The sequence below is a fragment of the Camelina sativa genome, chromosome 10, assembly GCF_030686135.1.
Source record: "Camelina sativa cultivar CO46 ecotype springtype chromosome 10, ASM3068613v1".
NCBI classification, from domain to species: Eukaryota; Viridiplantae; Streptophyta; class Magnoliopsida; order Brassicales; family Brassicaceae; genus Camelina; species Camelina sativa.
In genome coordinates, this window is record NC_141889.1 from 22,716,954 (window position 1) to 22,736,774 (window position 19,821).

Here is a 19,821-nt window from a genome sequence, read left to right on the forward strand (position 1 = left end):
CACATCCCACTCGCTGGAATTTTAGACACTCAAACTGGCCGGATTAAGTAGGCTAACAATTAATCTTACCCAAGTTACCTAATTTTTACTTCGCGAGATGGTGAACTTCGTGTTCTTCTCTTTCCCTCTTTTTAGTTCTCATAAAGGTTAATTACACCCCTTTTTTTTTTGTCAACTGATGTTATTGATAAAGTTGGTTCTAACCAAGCTTGAATACAAGGTAGAATACAATGTCTAGAAGAGAAGAGGCTTAAGCCGGCGGACAACAAGAATGTCCCCGGAAACAAAAACAATTGTATTTTTAAGCCGGCGGACAACAATTAAAAGTTAATTACACCTAATATTTAATTTTAATTTTTGTTTTATAGAAACTAAACAATTGCATTGGTTTGCTTCCCAAACTAAGAACTGGTTATCCACTTATAAGGGCAATTTTTTAGTTTTTGGTCAGTGGTTATTTCATGAGAAGTTAATATGACTTTGTCATTCGTTGGTGAAAGAAAATGTTTTTTTGAATGATATGTGAAAATTTCTTTCTAATTAATCCCTCGTCTCAGCCATGACAAGAGATTGCGTTTTATATGTGAAGAGTGTCAAACTGTGTCATTTCCTAGTTTTATTAGGCCGAATATAAGATTTGATTTGTGAAAAACATAGAAAAATAAACAATAAATGAATTGACAACGCACACAAAATGTCGACGGATCGAAATGTGTCGTAGTGCCGACAGTACTTTTTTTAAAAAAAAATTAATTGTTGTTTGTACTAACTGTAAATATTAAATATGAACTATAGGGTTGTAAAACTTGTTTATAACAACTATTATATCGTGGCCAAATTAAGATCTATTTATTTAGTTATTATTAATTATTTTAGTACGGACTGTGAAAATTAAAAATGAGTAATAGGGTTGTAAAACTTGTATAAACAAGTTTCATAGCCAAATTAAGACCTATAGCCAACGCTAAAACATGATAGCGCAGTAAACCTAATTTGTGTCATCTTTTTCCCTTTTATAAACCCTAAGTATATATATGATGTAACAAGTACCTGATTAGTGGTCGTCAGATTCGTAGATTTGTACAGACATACCCACTGTCTAGTCTCTTTGTATGTTTAGTGATAGAACTTAACATGTAAAAATAATAAATTGGAACTACATCTAGATTCTACTAGGTCTTACCACTTTCATATTAAAATTATAATAATATATTAGTTTTACACTGTATTTGTAATTAACTTTAAATACTTTCGGTATAAGATTTTAGTAAAAATAGTTATATCACGTTTTTAATTTTTTAATTTACTACATTTACTACAAACAAAACAAAAAACAATAGTTTTGACTAGGAAAAATTGGTGGGAATTTCAATATTTCGGCAGTGTAATAGGATTCTAATTTATAAAAAAATTTGAAAACTTCAACAAAATCATCAAAAATGAATAAGTTTATAGTTTTAAAAATTACTAGAGAATATTTTATAGTTTTCTAAAATCTTGTAAAGTAATCCAAACAATCTCTATATTTTTGTGATAGTTTCTATTACTTTATTTTATAAAAAACAGTGTGTAAAATCATGAACTGAAAAACTTATAAAGTCTTCTTTTATTTAGAAGATCCAAGAAATTCTCGGTCAATTGATAACATATTAAATGAATTCATTAACAATCCAATAGCACAAAACTTTTATTGACTTTATAAAAGTTTGAATCCAATAACCCAAATTTGTTAAGATTTAAATGATTTTTACAAATCAATAACTAATAACACTAAACTTTAACATAGTTTAATAAACAATCTCTGCATGTGTAAAATCATGAACCAATAACATAATAATTAAATTCATTAACAATCCTATATTTTTTTGTTTTAATTGAATAACACAATGTTTTTATCTAAATATGATAACCCAATTTTGTTAAGAATTATAACGCCCGCGAACCAAAACTCTACGTTTTGGGGGTGGGTGTCGATCGACACTGAAACGACCTGACCCATTTTTTTTTTAAATAATAATAATAATAATAATAACTAACTAACTACGACTAGTGGTCCCATACCCACTAGCCACCTAACCACAATCACAAAACAACAGCGGAATAACAATACCAATTAAATAACCAGTATCCAATCCTAACAATTTCAATGTCAAACAACAGGAAAACAAGGAACCGGCAACCTAACAAGTTCTAAAGACCAACTCTAGCAACCTAGCAACGCCAGACAACATCCAATCGAGTGCCTAGAACATCTTCCTCTTCATTGCCTTGATTCCACGATCACACTTTGCCTTTACCTGCACCACAAACACAAATTGAGATGCATGAGTATTTGATAAATACTCAGTGAGGCAATCCTCCCATCTACTGGGCTATACACACAAGCAACAATGACTCCAATGTTCCAAACAATCAACAAACAAAATACACAAACCAGGAAAACGAACATCGTCACACTGGAAGGGAGGTGTCTACCGACACCAGCCTAGTGTCGACCGACACTGGCATTGGTGTCGACCGACACTACCCCACAGTGTCGATCGATGCCCATTTTGTTGGTGTCGACCGACACCAAGTGGTGTCGACCGACACCAAGTGGTGTCGATCGACACTCCACCTGCAACTGCGATCCGCACGAAGCCGAGGGTCGAATTTGGCTTCCCAATCTCCTCCAAATCACCCATTACTCAAAACCCATGCCGGAAATATCATTAGGAACCTGAATAATCCAATCCCCAGCAAGAAAACACACAAAAACAACAACTAACAAGCAAGAACAAGGTAATAAAGGGCTTAGATTAGCCATGGCCATGCACTCACCTATTTGCATGAAGATTCAGACCAATAGCAACGAATCCAACCCTCCTAGCAAGCTTCTATCTCCCCTTTAGCCTCAAATCTCCTAAGAACAGCCAACAAACTTCTCAAAAATCACCAAAATCTCAAGAACAAGGTTTTTCTCTCTTTTCTCTCCAAAACAAGAGAAACAGCGACAAACACAACTTGCCAAAACCCGCTTCTGCGACAAAACAGCTAAATAGTTTGGTTCAATGGTTTTCCCTAAACAAAAACGGTTCAAATCGATAATTAAATTGATCTAATCGAACCAGAATAAGTGGTTTCGACCAACACCACTTGAGTGTTGATCGACACCTACCCCCAAAACGCAGAGTTTTGGTACACGGGCGTTACAATTCTCCCCCAGCAAAATAGATTCGTCCTCGAATCTCGAACAACTCCCAGTCAAGGACTCATGTGCTACTGATCCCACGGCCCGCACTCCTCCGACTGATATACGAAAGGTCACTTCTAGGTGATAGACTCACGCTCCAGGCGTTATTTGCTCTCGACTTTTGGACTCACCTTTTTTTACTCACAGGCCCAAACCTTGAGTTTTTATTGGCTCCTCATCAGACCGAAGTCTGCATGCCATAAAATTGGCTCCTCATCGGGCCTAAACCCGCATGCCACAATGTATATAAGGGAGTCTAATACTCGTCTCTCGGGTTGCCACCCTACAGCGCGCCCCCGGATCGTCATCCGAAGTCGATATACCAGCCATCCTCCCAAGCCACAAAGTCTTAGAATATGACGGTACTAGGAGAACCTAAGTTCCCCACGAGTCGCGAGCAAACAATTCTGAACACGTCTGAGTCCTATCCCTATTCAGGTTTCGTTTCCGTGGCTCGCGTAAGACAACACAATGTCCTACCAACAACATATCCCCTCACTGGAATACCCCATGACCACACAAGGCCACACAATGGCTAAACAGCCCGCCACGAAGGCCACACAATGGCTAAACAACCCGCCACGAAGGCCACACAATGGCTAAACAGCCCGCCACAAAGGCCACACAATGGCTAAACAGCCCGCCACGAAGGCAACACAATGGCTAAACAGCCCGCCACGTAGGCCACACAATGGCTAAACAGCCCGCCACAAAGGCCACACAACGGCTAAACAGCCCGCCACAAAGGCCACACAAGCCCTCCCCCAGGCTCTCCGCCACCAAAAATGGACAAATTCTAGCACTTACCACTTTTGGAAACTTTCCACTTATAACAACTTCTAATTCAGGGAACTTCCCTCCAAACACTGCCTTGCGGAAATTTTGTACCCCAAACAACACCTCATCTTGTTACTGAGTCGCACAACCAACCACCCCAAGCGATCGAGTAACAAGAGAGATGGGCTGGAATACTCCATTCCCGCTCCTGAGCTGAAGGAGGAACTTTTAACCACTGCACATGGCTCTGTGTGGTTAAAGGTGTTTGAGTTGTTGGTCGTGGACATGGGCGTTGTTGTCGTCGTGGTGGGGCGGGTTCCCGAGGCCAGCGAGTGTGTGGTCCAGAGTTCCACGAGGAGGTACGTCGTAGGATCGCAAGCATATCAGCAGGTCCCAGAGGGGATTAGCCGGTGAGCGTTCCGTGGGTGCTGGAACCCAAGTGTGGGGTTGCAGCAGGTGGAGCCCAGGGTCGAGATGATCGCTTGGCGGATCTGTTGGCGTGCTGTGGGAGCGGTTCCCGAGAGGGGTACCAGTGCAGGCTCCAATGTACCGCATGAGGAGGGGTGCAGCTGAGGGCTGCGGATATTGAGGACTATCCATCTTTTGTTAGGAGGATGGAGCAGTTGTAGATGACCGGTACGAGATTCTTCTCGAGAGGTATCGAGCCTAGAGGGGCAGATAGGTGTTCATATGCAGTTGGATCAGATACTTCTGTGTTTGATGGGTAATCCATGTTCATATGAGAAGTTGAGTGGGAAGGTGTAACATTGCATTGTTATACTTGGACCACAGGAGGAACTTTTGGTCGGGATATGTTTATAGTCGTTAAGGATTGTTGCTCCTGAGGGGATTGTGATTCCCCTGAATACCGCTCGAGGGGCTGGGTCTCCGAGACTAGCAGAGGGGATTATGTTCCCCCGAGGGGATGAGTAGTTCCCCTGATACCGAGATCTTGCGGATTGTGGTCCAAGAGTGAGACGGTATAACTCAAAGACGCTGATCTGAGAGTGAGATCGGTATGGCTCAAAGGTTGCGACCTAAGGGTGGAAGAGTTGGGAGCAAGCAATGCCTAGGACGTGAGTATAAACATAAGGATTTATTGTAGGCCTTGAGAGATTGACGGTGGTTTAATCTCGGGTTTTAGATGTGTTGACCAATGGGCCAGGGTTTTATTGACCGGAGCGGTTATGAATGTGTGGCTGTTGCACCAGGATTATGAGGCCGGTGGTGCTGGAGTCCCGGGAAGGGGAATTGCAGCAGGTTTAAGCGGGGAAAGGCATGTTTGCCAAATACATAAGTTTACGAGAAGCCTTCATGGCAGGATAATCTAATCGGTTCGACGATTTGGATTATGTTCATTGGAGATGGACAAGGTTGTTAGATTCAAGGTTTTGGTAAGCTTGCTAAGGGAAATATGGCAAGTGGTTTGAGTCGGCGGCTTGCAAAGCATTTGATGCGGTGAATCAGAATGTGCGAACGCATGGTACTTGTTTGTTTTATTACGCTCGTATTGATGATTTGTTGTGGAGAATTGCTAAGCGAAAAGCTAACTTTCTAATAAGCTATCTTGTGGAAGTTTCCCTAAGAGGCAAGTTACTAGAGGTTCTTGGAAGGACAAGAGGTGTGGATATCCGGGTGGTAGTGAGTTGATGTCAGCATACTTGATTATTAGTCTAGTAGAGCTGAGGAAGAAATTAAGGATTCTTACGTCTTATTACTTCACCGTGGGAGCATCGGTGTTGTTCGTCAAGTAAAAGGACGTAGTATGGGTATGAGTTCGTGGCGATGCCGTTTGGGTTAACTAACGCACCAGTTGCGTTTATGAGATTGATGAACAACGTGTTTCAGGAGTTTCTGGACGTGTATGTCATCATTTTCATTGACGACATCCTGGTTTATTCTAAGATTCCTGAAGAGCATGCAGTGCATTTGAGGGAAGTTCTAGAGAATCTGCGGGAGCAGAAGTTGTTTGCTAAGTTGAGCAAGTGTAGTTTCTGGCAGCGTGAGTGGGTTTTCTGGGTCACATTGTGTCTGCAGATGGAGTTTCTGTAGATCCGGAGAAGATTCAGGCTATCAGGGATTGGCCTAGACCGCTGAACGCCACGGAGATCAGGAGTTTTCTCGGGTTGGCAGGGTATTACAGGAGATTTGTGCAGGTGTTTTCGAGCAGAGCACGACCTATGACAAAGTTGACAGGGAAGGATGTCCCTTTTGTCTGGTCACAGGAGTGTGAGGAGGGCTTTGCAAGCCTGAAAGAGATGTTGACCACTGCTACGGTGTTGGCTTTGCCTGATCAGGGAGAACCCTATGTGGTTTATACAGACGCATCCAGAGTTGGTTTGGGATGTGTGTTGATGCAGCATGGGAAGGTGATTGCCTATGCTTCGCGGCAGTTGCGGAAGCATGAGGACAACTATCCTACTCATGATTTGGAGATGGGTGTTGTAGTCTTTGCCCTGAAGATTTGGAGATCTTATCTTTATGGTGCAAAAGTACATGTGTTTACAGATCATAAGAGCCTAAAGTATATATTCACTCAGCCCGAGCTGAACTTGAGGCAGAGGCGGTGGATGGAGCTGGTGGCAGATTATGATCTTGAGATAGCCTATCATCCCAGTAAGGCTAACTTGGTTGCTGATGCTTTGAGTCGGAAGCGGGCGGCTTCGGCTCAGGAGCAGGATATGGATTCTCTGGTAGGAGAGATCAGTGCGTTGAGCTTGTATGCGGTTTCTCAGGAGCCGTTGGGTTTGGTTACAGCTGATCGAGCAGATCTGTTGAGCAGAGTGCGGTTGGGTCAGGAGTCGGATTTGGGGCTGGTGAATGCCTCAAAGGATGTTGACTCAGAGTATCAGGTTTTGGCTAATGGTACTATTATGGTGTATGGGCGGATCTGTGTGCCCAAGGATGAGGAGTTGAGGCAGGAGATTCTGAGAGAGGCTCATGCGAGCATGTTCTCTATTCATCTAGGAGCGACTAAGATGTACCGTGATCTCAAGAGGTACTATCACTGGGTCGGGATGAAGAAGGACGTGGCTAGTTGGGTTTCGAGGTGCGATGTGTGTCAGCTAGTGAAGGCTGAGCATCAGGTACCAGGTGGATTACTGAAGAGTCTTCCCATTCCATAGTGGAAGTGGGATATGATTACTATTGAATTCGTGGTGGGTTTGCCAGTATCCAGGATGTTTGATGCTATTTGGGTCATTGTGGACCGGTTGACTAAGTCGGCACATTTTCTGGCCATTAAGAAGACTGATGGAGCAGCAGTCTTGGCTAAGAAGTATGTTAAGGAGATAGTCAGGTTGCATGGGGTGCCAGCGAGTATTGTGTCTGATAGGGATTCCAAGTTCACTTCGGTGTTCTGGAGGGCATTTCAGGCAGAGATGGGCACTAAGGTGCATATGAGTACAGCTTATCATCCCCAGACAGATGGGCAGTCAGAGAGGACGATCAAGACGTTGGAGGATTTGCTGAGGATGTGTGAGTTGGATTGGGGTGGCCATTGGGCATATCACTTGAGCTTGGTAGAGTTTGCTTATAACAACAGTTACCAAGTGAGTATTAGCATGGCTCCTTATGAGGCTTTGTATGGGAGGCCGTGTCGTACACCGTTATGCTGGACTCAGGTGGAGGAGAGGAGCATGTACGGGGCAGATTTTTTTCAGGAGACCTCGGAGAAGATTCGGGTTCTCAAGCTGAACATGAAGGAAGCTCAGGATCGGCAGAGGAGTTATGCCAATAGGAGGAGGAGAGATCTTGAGTTTCAGGTTGGAGATAGAGTGTACCTCAAGATGGCCATGTTGCAGGGTCCTAACAGGTCATTGACTGAGACTAAGTTGAGTCTGAGGTATATAAGTCCGTTCAAAGTGATTGAGCGAGTTGGACCAGTGGCATATAGGCTGGAGTTACCTGAGGTTATGCGTGCATTCCATTAGGTTTTCCATGTGTCTATGTTGCGGAAGTGTCTCTGTGAGGATGACCAGGTGTTGGCTAAGATCCCTGAGGATCTTCAGCCCAACATGACTTTGGAGGCGAGACCAATGAGGGTTCTCGAGAGGAGGATCAAGGAACTTCGGAAGAAGAAGATTCCTTTGATAAGAGTCCTTTGGGACTGTGATGGTGTGGAGGAGCAGACTTGGGAGCCTGAGGCGAGGATGAAGGCAAGGTTTAAGAAGTGGTATGAGAAGCAAACCACAACTTGTGCTTGCCTAGCCTGGCCCCATCTGTAGTTCGTGGCTGGAGCGGGAATGGAGTATTCCAGCCCATCTCTCTTGTTACTCGGTCGCTTGGGGTGGTTGGTTGTGCGACTCAGTAACAAGATGAGGTGGTGTTTAGGGTACAAAATTTCCGCAAGGCAGTGTTTTGGAGGAACGTTTCCTGAATTAGAATTTCTATAAGTGGAAAGTGTCCAGATGTGGTAAGTGTTAAAAAATGGAAAGTTTTATGTGAGATAGAATTTGTCCATTTTTGATGGCGGAGAGCCTAAGAGAGGGCTTTTGTGGCCTTTGTGGCGGGTTGTTTAGCCGTTGTGTGGCCTTCTTGGCGGGCTGTTTAGCCGTTGTGTGGCCTTCGTGGCGGGCTGTTTAGCCATTGTGTGGCCTTCGTGGCGGGCTGTTTAGCTATTGTGTGGCCTTTGTGGCTGGTTGTTTAGCCATTGTGTGGCCTTCGTGGCTGGCTGTTTAGCCATTGTGTGGCCTTCTTGGCGGTCCTTTGGGACAGATGGTCTTCGTGACGGTCCTTCGGGACGAGTGGCCTTGGTGGCGGTCCTGTTGAGAACATTTGTTTGGCCTTTGTGGCGGTCCTGTTTAGGACATTTGTTTGGCCTTGGTGGCGGTCCTGTTAGGACATTTATTTGGCCTTTGTGGTAGTTCTATTTAGGATATTTGTTTGGCTTTTGTGGCGGTCCTGTTTAGGATATTTGTTTGGCCTTCGTGGCGGCTTGTGGGGCAGTGAGATGATCCTTGTGTGGTCATGGGGTATTCCAGTGAGGGGATATGTGGTTGGTAGGACATTGTGTAGTCTTACGCGAGCCACGGGAAGGGAACCTGGTTAGGGATAGGACTCAGACGTGTTCAGAATTGTTTGCTCGCGACTCTAGGGGAGTTTAGGTTCTCCTAGTACCGTCATATTCTAAGACTTTGTGGCTTGGGAGTATGGCTGGTATATCGACTTCGGATGACGATCCAGGGGCACGCTGTAAGGTGGCAACCCGAAATACGAGTATTGGACTCCCTTATATATATTATGGCATGCGGGTTTAGGCCCGATGAGGAGCCAATATTATGGCATGCAGACTTCATTCTGATGAGGAGCCAATAAAAACTCAAGGTTTGGGCCAGTGAGTAAAAAAAGGTGAGTCCAAAAGTCGAGAGCAAATAACGCGTGGATCATGAGTCTATCACCTAGAGGTGACCTTTCGTATATCAGTTGGAGGAGTGTGGGCCGTGGAGTCGGTAGCACATGAGTCCTTGACTGGGAGTTGTTCGAGATTCGAGGACGAATCTATTTTGGTGGGGGAGAATTGTAACGCCCGCGAACCAAAACTCTGCGTTTTGGGGGTGGGTGTCGATCGACACTCATGTGGTGTCGGTCGACACTCATGTGGTGTCGTTCGACACCACTTATTCTGGTTCGATCAGATCGATTTAATTATCGATTTGAACCGGTTTGGTTTAGGAAAAACCATTAAACCAAACTAGTTAGGTGTTTTGTCGCAGAAGAGGGTTTTGGCAAGTTGTGTTTGTCATCGTTCTCTTGTTTTTGAGAGAAAAGATAGAATAACCTTGTTCTTGAGATTTTGGTGATTTTTGAGAAGATTGTTGGCTGTTCTTGGGAGATTTGAGGCTAAGGGGGAGATAGAAGCTTGCTAGGAGGGTTGGATCCGTTGCTAGTGGTCTGAATCTTCGTGCAAAGAGGTGAGTGCATGACCATGGCTAATCTAAGCCCTTGATTTCCTTGTTCTTGCTTGTTTGTTGTTGTTTTTGTGTGTTTTGTTGCTGGAGATTGGATTATACAGGTTCCTAATGATGTTTCCGGCATGGGTTTTGAGTATTGGATGATATGGAGGAGATTGGGAAGCCAGATTCGACTCTCGGCTTCGTGCGGATCGCAGTTGCAGGTGGAGTGTCGATCGACACCAGCAAAAATGGGCATCGATCGACACTGTGGGGTAGTGTCGGTCGACACCAATGCCAGTGTCGGTCCACACTAGGCTGGTGTCGGTCGACACCTCCCTTCTAGTGTGACGATGTTCGTTTTCCTGGTTTGTGTGTTTTGTTTGTTAATTGTTTGAAACATTGGAGTTATTGTTGCTTGTGTGTATAGCCCAGTAGATGGGAAGATTGCCTCACTGAGTATTTATCAAATACTCATGCATTTCAATTTGTGTTTGTGGTGCAGGTAAAAGCAAAGTGTGACCGTGGAATCAAGGCAATGAAGAGGAAGATGTTCTAGGGACTCGATTGGATGTTGTTTGGCATTGCAAGGTTGCTAAAGTTGGGTCATTAGAAACATTGCTAGGATTGCCGGTTTGGTGTTTCTTGTTGTTTGACATTGAAATGGTTAGGATTGGATATTGGTTATTCTATGATGGATTATTATTGGTAATTTAATTGGTATTGTTATTCCGCTGTTGTTTTGTGATTGTGGTTAGGTGGCTAGTGGGTATGGGACCACTAATCGTAGTTAATTATTATTGTTATTATTATTATTATTATTATTATTATTATTATTATTATTATTATTATTATTATTATTATTTAAAAAAAAATGGATCAGGTCGTTTCAATATTTTAAATGACTTTTTACAAATCACAAACTAATAACACTAAACTTTAACAGAGTTTAACAAAATCTTGATCTAATAACAACATATTATACATAATATTTAAAATCTTTAAAATTCTATTAAATTTTCCAACCAATAACTCCCACTTCAATGCTCTGATTGGTCTTTCCGTCTGTGTCAGCTTATTTTTTCTAATATAAATATTGTAACAGTCTTAGAGCTATCCACAAAAACAATCTAAGAGCAAGTTCAACGGTGATTTTTAACCGATTGTTAAGGAATGCTTATGATTAAAAATAAATCAAAACACATTAATAATGCTAAAATCGATTCTAAGTTAAGCATTTTTAGAATCGTTTAGGATCGTATATATGTCGCTCTGTCATTGGTTGGAGAAATTAACAAAACAAAAAAAAAAATCTGACCAAAGATTTTTTCTTCTTCTCTTTCGTTTCCTTCGAGCCGATCCTCCTCCTCTGAGATTTTCATCTCAAGACTCAATTTGTCGAATTGAGAGAACAGATGTGTCGGAAATCAGTTTCTAATCCGCCGTTATCACCATCCACGCGACGCCGGTGACAACTTCAACCTGATACCTCAACCGCAAACACCAATCAGGAAGTTAAAGACATCGATGAGTTTGGTTCAAGGACGCTCCAATCTTGTCCTCATGGTACTACATCTCTGATTTGAAGTTTAGATATATACTATCTTCTGAATTGAGAGTAGAAATTAGAAATTTAGGATCTACTATTGGAGCATACCATTTTACAGTTTTTAAAAAAAGTTTTTAACTTCATTATTTCTAATTGTTATAATTAAAAGCATACTTAAAATCTTTTTTTAACACTCCACCGTTGAACTTGAAAAAACTTGAAAAAATGACTAATTCCGAAATATTGTCATCCCTGATCAATCCAAGAAATGGTTTCTGCAAAGCAAACTCCACATTTTACAGTAAACGCAAACCATTGGCTCTTCCCATAAACGAATCGCTCGACGTCACCACATTCATCTCATCCCAAACACACCGTGGCACAACTGCCTTCATAGATGCTCGCATGGACCTTCGCATCAGTTTCTCCGATTTATGGAGAGCAGTGGTTGGAATATTAGGTGAGATGATGAAGAAAGAACCAAGTGGACAACGAGTGAGAAACCAAGTTACCAAAGACGATACAGCGATGTTGCTTTACTCGTCAGGGACAACAGGACGAAGCAAAGGTGTGATTTCGTCTCACGGGAACCTAATAGCACATGTGGCGAGATACATTGCGGAGCCATTTGAGCAGCCACAACAGACCTTCCTTTGCACTGTTCCATTGTTCCACACTTTTGGTTTGCTCAACTCTATTATGGCCACTTTGACGTCAGGTACTACCGTTGTTATCCTACCTCGGTTCGAGCTCGGCGAGGTGTTGGCGGCGGTTGAGAAATACAGAGCCACGACTCTGATTCTCGTGCCTCCAGTTTTAGTAGCCATGATAAACAAAGCGGATCAGATAAAGGCGAAGTACGACGTTAGTTTCTTAACAACAGTGCGGTGCGGTGGAGCACCGTTGAGCAAGGAGGTTACAGAAAGGTTTATGGAGAAATATCCAACGGTTGATGTTTATCAAGGTTACGCATTGACGGAATCCAACGGTGCAGGAGCTTCAATAGATTCTGTGGAGGAGAGTCGGAGATACGGTGCGGTGGGATTGTTGTCGTGTGGTGCAGAAGCAAGGGTTGTGGATCCGGAGACAGGCCTCGTCATGGGTGTGAACCAAACGGGAGAGCTTTGGCTTAAAGGGCCTTCTATTGCCAAAGGTAAATTAGATATAATATTTTATTTTTTTAATAAAACATGCTCCATCAAATCGTACTAGGTTTTTTTGTCATGATCGCACCAAAATCAGTCTAATTTTTTTTTTTTTTTTTTTTTTTTTTTTTTTTTTTTTTTGTGTTTGAAGGTTATTTTAGAAATGAAGAAGAAATTATTACTTCAGAAGGATGGCTTAAAACAGGAGATCTTTGCTACGTAGACGACGATGGATTTCTTTTTATCGTGGATCGATTGATAGAGCTAATCAAATACAATGTTTTTCAGGTTAAATCATATTTTCATTTTGCCACTCGGATAAATACAATTAGTTTGCCATGTTTCAAAAATTAAATCACATAATGTTTTGGATTATATAATAGGTAGCTCCAGCTGAACTAGAGGCTCTCCTACTGAATCACCCAGAAATTCTCGATGCAGCAGTTATTCCGTAAGTTCTTAATTTTTCTTTTATAATTTATAGTTCAGTTTATACCATAAAACCAAACCAACCAAACTGATGAATTTACTGAAACAAAACTAACTAGTGGTGGAGGCAATGTAAAATCATGGGGGTCAATTAACACCCATGATTTTTCAAAAATGGTTTAGATTCTAATAAAAATTTTAAATTGACCCCCTTGGTAAAATATTTTTGACCCCCATCAAATACTTATCCTAATATAGCCCAATAAAAAATTAAACCCATATAAAAATTGTATGTTATTCGGTTTGGTTATCAATTAGTTTTTTCAGTTTTATGAATTAATAGTTTTATAAAAAGGTAAAATCAGATGTAAATCGGTTTGGTTTTAGCTTGGTTCCAGTTTTTAGATTATTTGGTATATTTTACAAAACAAAAAAATGATATAAATGATATATCAATCAATTCGTTAACATAACTCAAACAAGAAGGTGGTGGGCTAGTGGTTCTAGCTTGGTGGAAGAGTCACCCTGTTGGTCCAGGTCATGATCGATTCTCTCCAATCGCAAAATTGCTAACTTTATCCATTTGGCCATATGGGTATGGGTCTATTGCTTACGGCTCATTTGCAAACCTGGCTATGACCCGTTCCTTAAGAACTAGTCTCAGATCTCCCCATAGGTCTGGGGATTTATTATGAGTTATCAAAAAAAAGTGTTAACCAACCAAACCAAAAAACAAAAACTTAATAAAAATGACAATCAAATGGGTACTTAGGTTAACCACAATTAAATAAATCATTTATTTTGATTCCGTTTACTTCCTGGTTTTAGTTTTTTTTGTCCACTGCTTTTTTTGATATATTTTGATGAAAAATATATATGATTGATGACGGTAGTAAAATATTATCTTATAAAAAATTTAAATTAGTATTAAGGAAAAAGTTAAATTTCATATACACAATTTTTTGAAATATAAAAATCAGTTGTGTTATAAAATCAAATCTGATAAAAAAAATCATGAATTTAACTTGACATCCACGCGAGACGAATTAAACTGATGACCTCACATATCCTAAACCATTTCTTTGACCACCAGAAAATCAAACAATTTTATCATCATGAATTTAACTCGTTTTCATATTTAACTGATTGCTACCACCTATGTTTTCGTGTTTTTTATTCAACATTTTCTTATTCTTCTAATCTCTATTGGTGGTTTAAAATCCTAGGTGGACGCTTTTAGGAGCTTATAGCTTCTACTTTTTATTAGTATAGATTTTTATGGTATTATAATAATTTTTCTTTTCTTTTTTCTTACAAAAAAATTCTGATTCCTATGACTAAAATTTCTGGCTCCTGTTACTGAAACTAATATAAAGTTTTTATCTGTTTCTTTGCATCACAAAAGTTTCCGGATAAAGAAGCAGGACTATATCCGATGGCTTACGTGACACGAAAACCTGAGAGCAATCTTAGTGAGAAAAAAGTTATCGAATTTATTTCTAAACAGGTGTTATTTATGACCACGACCATATATATAACTCAATTCAGTTATGTAATGTTTTGTAACTTAGGTGATGGATTTTAGTTAATATGATAAACAGGTGGCACCATATAAGAAAATAAGAAAGGTCGCATTTATAGACTCCATACCAAAGACTCAATCGGGCAAGACACTTCGCAAGGATCTAGTCAAATATGCCATTTGTAAGCTTTAAAAGAATCGATACTTTGTCATTTTTACTTGTATGATTATTTTTATCTGACATAATAACAGAGAAGTTAGAACTGTTTAGTTCGATTATGATTTATATGATCAGAACTTTCCTAGTCGAATCGTATATGTTTCTATCTTTGTGGTTGACAAATATATATTCATCACAACACTGTATATCGTGGTTTACCGGTTCGACCGCAGGTCGAGGAGGGGTCTGAAAATGCTGGTTCTATAACAAAGTAAAGTTCTGCTCTTGCTTTTATGAAGAAGAAATTTAAGATTTTTCGGTTAATGTATTAGTAAACCTTACAATGAAACCACCTTTACTGCATCGAATACCTCAGGGCACCGCAGATCAAGTTAATTAGAGTAGCCATGTTAAAAATGTAAAGCCAAGCATATAGTAATGTTAATTTTGCTTTTTTAATTGATTGATTGAATTGTTTTACTGATTACATAATTCAGGATATTTAAAAATGTACTTATTCATAAAAAAGAAGATTGAAGAGGATGAAGAAAGCTGTGATGAAAAACATCTTTATATATCAAAAGTAAAGTCATAACAAACATTAATTATCATTAAAAAAGAACCATTAATGATTATTTAATAGACTACCAATATAATTAGATTCACTATCTAAATGAGAAACCTAAAGAAAGAAAACTTTAATTTTAGTCAAAATAACAATTTTGACATGTGTGTACCTTTTTAGACTCATAAAATTTGGATAAGGGTGATTGACAAAAAAAAAATGGATAAGGGTAACCATTAAGTCTCACGTCACGTAGAAAATACATGATAACCTGAAATAAATTCAAAACATGTATATATCAAATAATGTATATATATTAATATTTTTAAAATATATTTTGTGTTTTAACCTTTTATTTGTAAGATTTGCATAATTGATTATTATTCATTTGAATAAATATTCAAATTTGGATGAAATATTTTTAATAAAATCTAACATGAATATTTTACTTTTCTTAATTATGATAACCTGAAAATATCTAAACAGAATCACAATTCAATAACACAACTTTTTATTGTCAATACAATAAAATATTAACATTGCATCATTTCTATTGAAAATATAAAAAAAAACTTAATCAATTAAAATATATGTAACGCCCACAAATCAGAATACAATAAAATATTAACATTGCATCATTTCTGTTGAAAATATATATAAAAAAATAATCAATTAAAATATATGCATCGATCGATGTATGGTCCGTTTTGTGCGGAACGACTATAGTGAAACGCGTGTTTTGTTGCGTTTTTTGGTTTGTATGTAAGCCAATAACTCGACACTTAGCCACTTTTTAGATCGTTAGTGAAGAAGGAAAAAAGAGAATAAAAGTTCTAAAGGTTTTCATTGAGTTTTGGGTGAGTTTTGGTGCAGTTCTTGAGAGTTTTCTTCTGTGGGAGTGGAGATCCGAGTTTAGAGAGCGTGTTGGGGCTTGCTGTGGTGTGTTCTCGTGCTTGTAGAGTCAGATCCGTCATTCTCAAGGTGAGTGCATTACCATCGCTTATCTGAGAATGAGATTTTCGAGTTTATATGTTTTCTCAGTGATTTGGTGAATTGGAACCTTGTTATTTGTGATTTTCGTTGTTCCTATGAAGTATATTTGGTCTTTGTGTTGTTTGTGAACGAATTACGGTTATGGAGGACGGTTTCGGGTCGATGACAGCATCAAGAATCAACGCTAGGGGCAGCTACATTGATAGATGTAAGAAGTGCATCAGTCGATGCAGTCACGAGGATTCGCAAACAATCGTGACAGTGCATCAATCGATGCATCTAGGGATTGAAGAATTCCATCGGTTGTTGCAAGGCGCGATGCATCGGTCGATGTAGGGGAGGTGCATCGGTCGACACGAGGCGTGTGTCAGTCGATGCAGTTCTCAACTTACGTGTATGTTATGGCTTGGTTGGATATGATTATTGTGGTTGTTGTTTGTGTTTAGAGTTCTTATTGCTTGTGTGTATAGCCTAGTAGATTGGAACATTGACCCTAACCAAGCTTATGCTCCTTTATCATGGTTCTGTGCACAGCTTCAAGCTCCATGTACAATGCCATGCGTTGTGCCCTACAGCCGCCACCAACGTACCAACAGCTTTTGTTCGTGTTTGTGCTTTCTACAATATGTCTGTTTATTCAACCCTAGCATCCTTTATATAGTGAAACCCTAGAGCTTATGTCGGTTTATCCTTGCAGACTACACAACCCGGATCATGTATGGGCTACACACCTTGTGTTGATTCTAGGCCAAATAAGCCCATATGAAGCAAACATTTACAACAAACTCCACATTTTGCTTCATTTGGTCCAACTCACAAAATCCCCTTTGTGTTGATTCTTTCGTGAGAAGAAAAAAAATCTTGTCTTCTCCTGTAGAACCAGCAACTCCCAATGATCGTTATATTTGTCCACCTTAGGAATTTTTCAACTTCATCTTCAGAAACTTCAAGAGATTCGCGACTCTCCCTCAAGCTTCCTTCTCATGATGACTGTAATCCCACTTGTAGACAAACTCAGACAACTGAATCTGAGATCTCAAGAAACCCTTACAACCTTGATGCATTGATAATCAATACATAACACAACTAACATTGACTGTTCTTTTGTGTCTTCTAATGCCATCCTCTGACATTTCTCTGAAATTCCTAGCACCTATCAAATCCTTACACTGTGTCATGACTGTTTCTATGTTCAAACTTTCTGAAATTTCAGTCTGTGAAGCCATAAAGCTTCACCCTTGTTCTTGTCAGCAGCTCTAAATCGCTTACGATGCTCTTCAACTGTCCTAACAAGTTCGTGTAACTCCTTACACGAATCATCTTCTTCAACCTTGTTTCTCCTTCTCTTAGAAACACTTATGAAGATCTTTACTTGATTCTCCTATTTCTCACAACAGCTCCACCTAGAACCAGAACTTCTGATTTACCCACAAGTAACACCTAAATTGCTTGTAGAACCTTGATCTCTGCATCTGCCTGCGCTGTGCCCTACAGCCGCGACCAACGTACCAACAGCTTCTGTGCGTGTATGTGGTTTCTGCAATATGTCTATTTCTTCAACCCTAGCTTCCTTTATATAGTGAAATCCTAGAACTTATGTCGGTTTACCATTGCAGATTACACAACCCGAATCCTGTATAGACTACATACCAATATAGGTCCAGTTCATGAATCAAGCCAAATAAGCCCATATAAAACAAACATTTACAACATTTGATTTTCTTGATACCATACATTCTGGTTTTTAGTACCGTATAGTTTTCCATGCGTTAGTTTGGTAAAATTTACATCTATTGGTACGGAGGTGGCAAAAAAGAGGCCATGCAAATATTGTATGTGTGAATAGAGTTGCACCTGCTCATTAATATTACAAAGAGAGTAGTAGAAGGATAATATATAATATTGGATATCCACCGAAAATGTGTTCGTCGTAATGTATTTGTCATTTGTCAAACTTGTTTTTTTTTTTACTGTTCAACTGACCTTTTTGGAGAATTTTTTGGTGTTTTGGTTCTTCAATTAGCGTGCGTGATTTAGCTTCAAGAACCAACCATATATATTATATAGTATTTTCTTCAATGTAAAAATATTTGTATTACTATGTTAAACATTGTCAAGTATAAAGTTGGAAGAATTTTAATCATATAATTTAATGATTTATGTAGGTTTATAATTTTAAAATAATGCATTTAATGTAATGAAAAATTCAATTTAAATTTGGAAAAGAAGAGTCAAAGTACATAGTAATTTGGTAACATTACATATTATATATATCCTATGTGTGTATCAATTGGTTTTAAGTAAATAAGAATAAGTAGTATTTGAAATGAATGAAAGTGTTTGAAGAAAAGGATAGTAATATTCTTTTTAATGCGAGAATAAATTATGGGATTACCACATAAGCAGACAACTCTCTAATATATAGAAGATTCTTATTTAGATTGAACATATTTATTAAGAAAAAAAACAAATACCCTACAATAGCACTAAAACAAGTTTTATTGAATATATAACATACATTCCACAAATCCCAAAAATAGCACTAATAGACACATTTACAATATTTTAAACTAATTTTTAGAATTTGTTTTCTTAGGTTTGGGTTCTCTATATTACATTTAGTTTATAATTTTGAGAGACTAGGGTTTAGGATTTAGAAATAAGGGTTTAATTTTAAAACATGTGTTATTTTTGAAACTTTAGAGAGATAAAGTGGTAAATTTGGAAAAAGAACTTATTTTTGTGCTATTTGTGAGAATTGCCCTAAAACAAAACTGTTTTAATAAAGTTATAAGATTGATAAATTTGTTTAATGTGACACAATTAATCATTTCTTTATATGAAAAGGATTGTATAAGTTTAGATCATGTATCAATATATAATTTCAGATTTTTTTCTATAATTTAGAAAACAAAATCTGATATTGAATTATGATTTTTGTATATATCTATTAAAAAATACTATACATATCAGATTAAATTATTTATGTTTTGCACCATTATTTTGATCATAAGTGAATCTCCTCAATTATCTTCTTTTTCGCCTCTACTAGAAGAGAGACATCCATTACTATTTAATTATCCAATACAAGTTTTGACACTAGTTCTTTTCCAAGTACAAAACCGCGAAACCATTTTCCAATTACAGAACCACAAAACAAAGAATCAAAATCAGAACGTCTTTCAACGGCTCAGACTAAACAGAAGAAGGAAAACTTGCACCAATTTGTACTCCTTACTCTAGCTATTCCGGTCAGATTATTATATAGAGTTTCCTATTCATAACTATTAATGACATCAGTTTTAATAAAAAATATATATTTCGGGTCTAAAGTCATTTTTCAAATTTATGTTTTGGTTTAGTAAACAAGATATATTAGAGTAATTGAGGACCTTTTATGTGCTATTCAATGTAATTTTATATTTATTTATTTCTATATTTTAATTTTGACTAAGCTATTAGAACTGGCCTAATTTGTGCAAGACTTTTATAAGAGATATCATATGTTGACTTCTTGCAATCTCAAATGGTATATAAAAAGGGAGATTACCAATTGCT

General features: G+C 38.8%; 1 protein-coding gene across 2 annotated transcripts; it reads left to right on the top strand.

Moving 5' to 3' along the window:
* The first annotated feature begins 11,527 nt into the window (after positions 1 to 11,527).
* On the top strand, positions 11,528 to 14,847 carry LOC104719479 (4-coumarate--CoA ligase-like 8). 2 transcript variants are annotated; one of them, XR_015569074.1, is made up of 5 exons: positions 11,528 to 12,602; positions 12,746 to 12,882; positions 12,978 to 13,045; positions 14,429 to 14,530; positions 14,625 to 14,847. XR_015569074.1 is itself a non-coding variant. In XM_087470283.1 (3 exons), exons 1-3 carry the CDS (start codon positions 11,675 to 11,677, stop codon positions 13,047 to 13,049), a joined length of 1,137 nt encoding a protein of 378 aa, XP_087326409.1. In that variant the 5' UTR covers positions 11,657 to 11,674. The 2 variants fall into 2 exon arrangements, 1 of the variants encoding a protein (XP_087326409.1); XM_087470283.1 differs by lacking the exons at positions 14,429 to 14,530; positions 14,625 to 14,847 and having other exon boundaries at positions 11,657 to 12,602; positions 12,978 to 13,049.
* Positions 14,848 to 19,821: the final 4,974 nt, after the last annotated feature.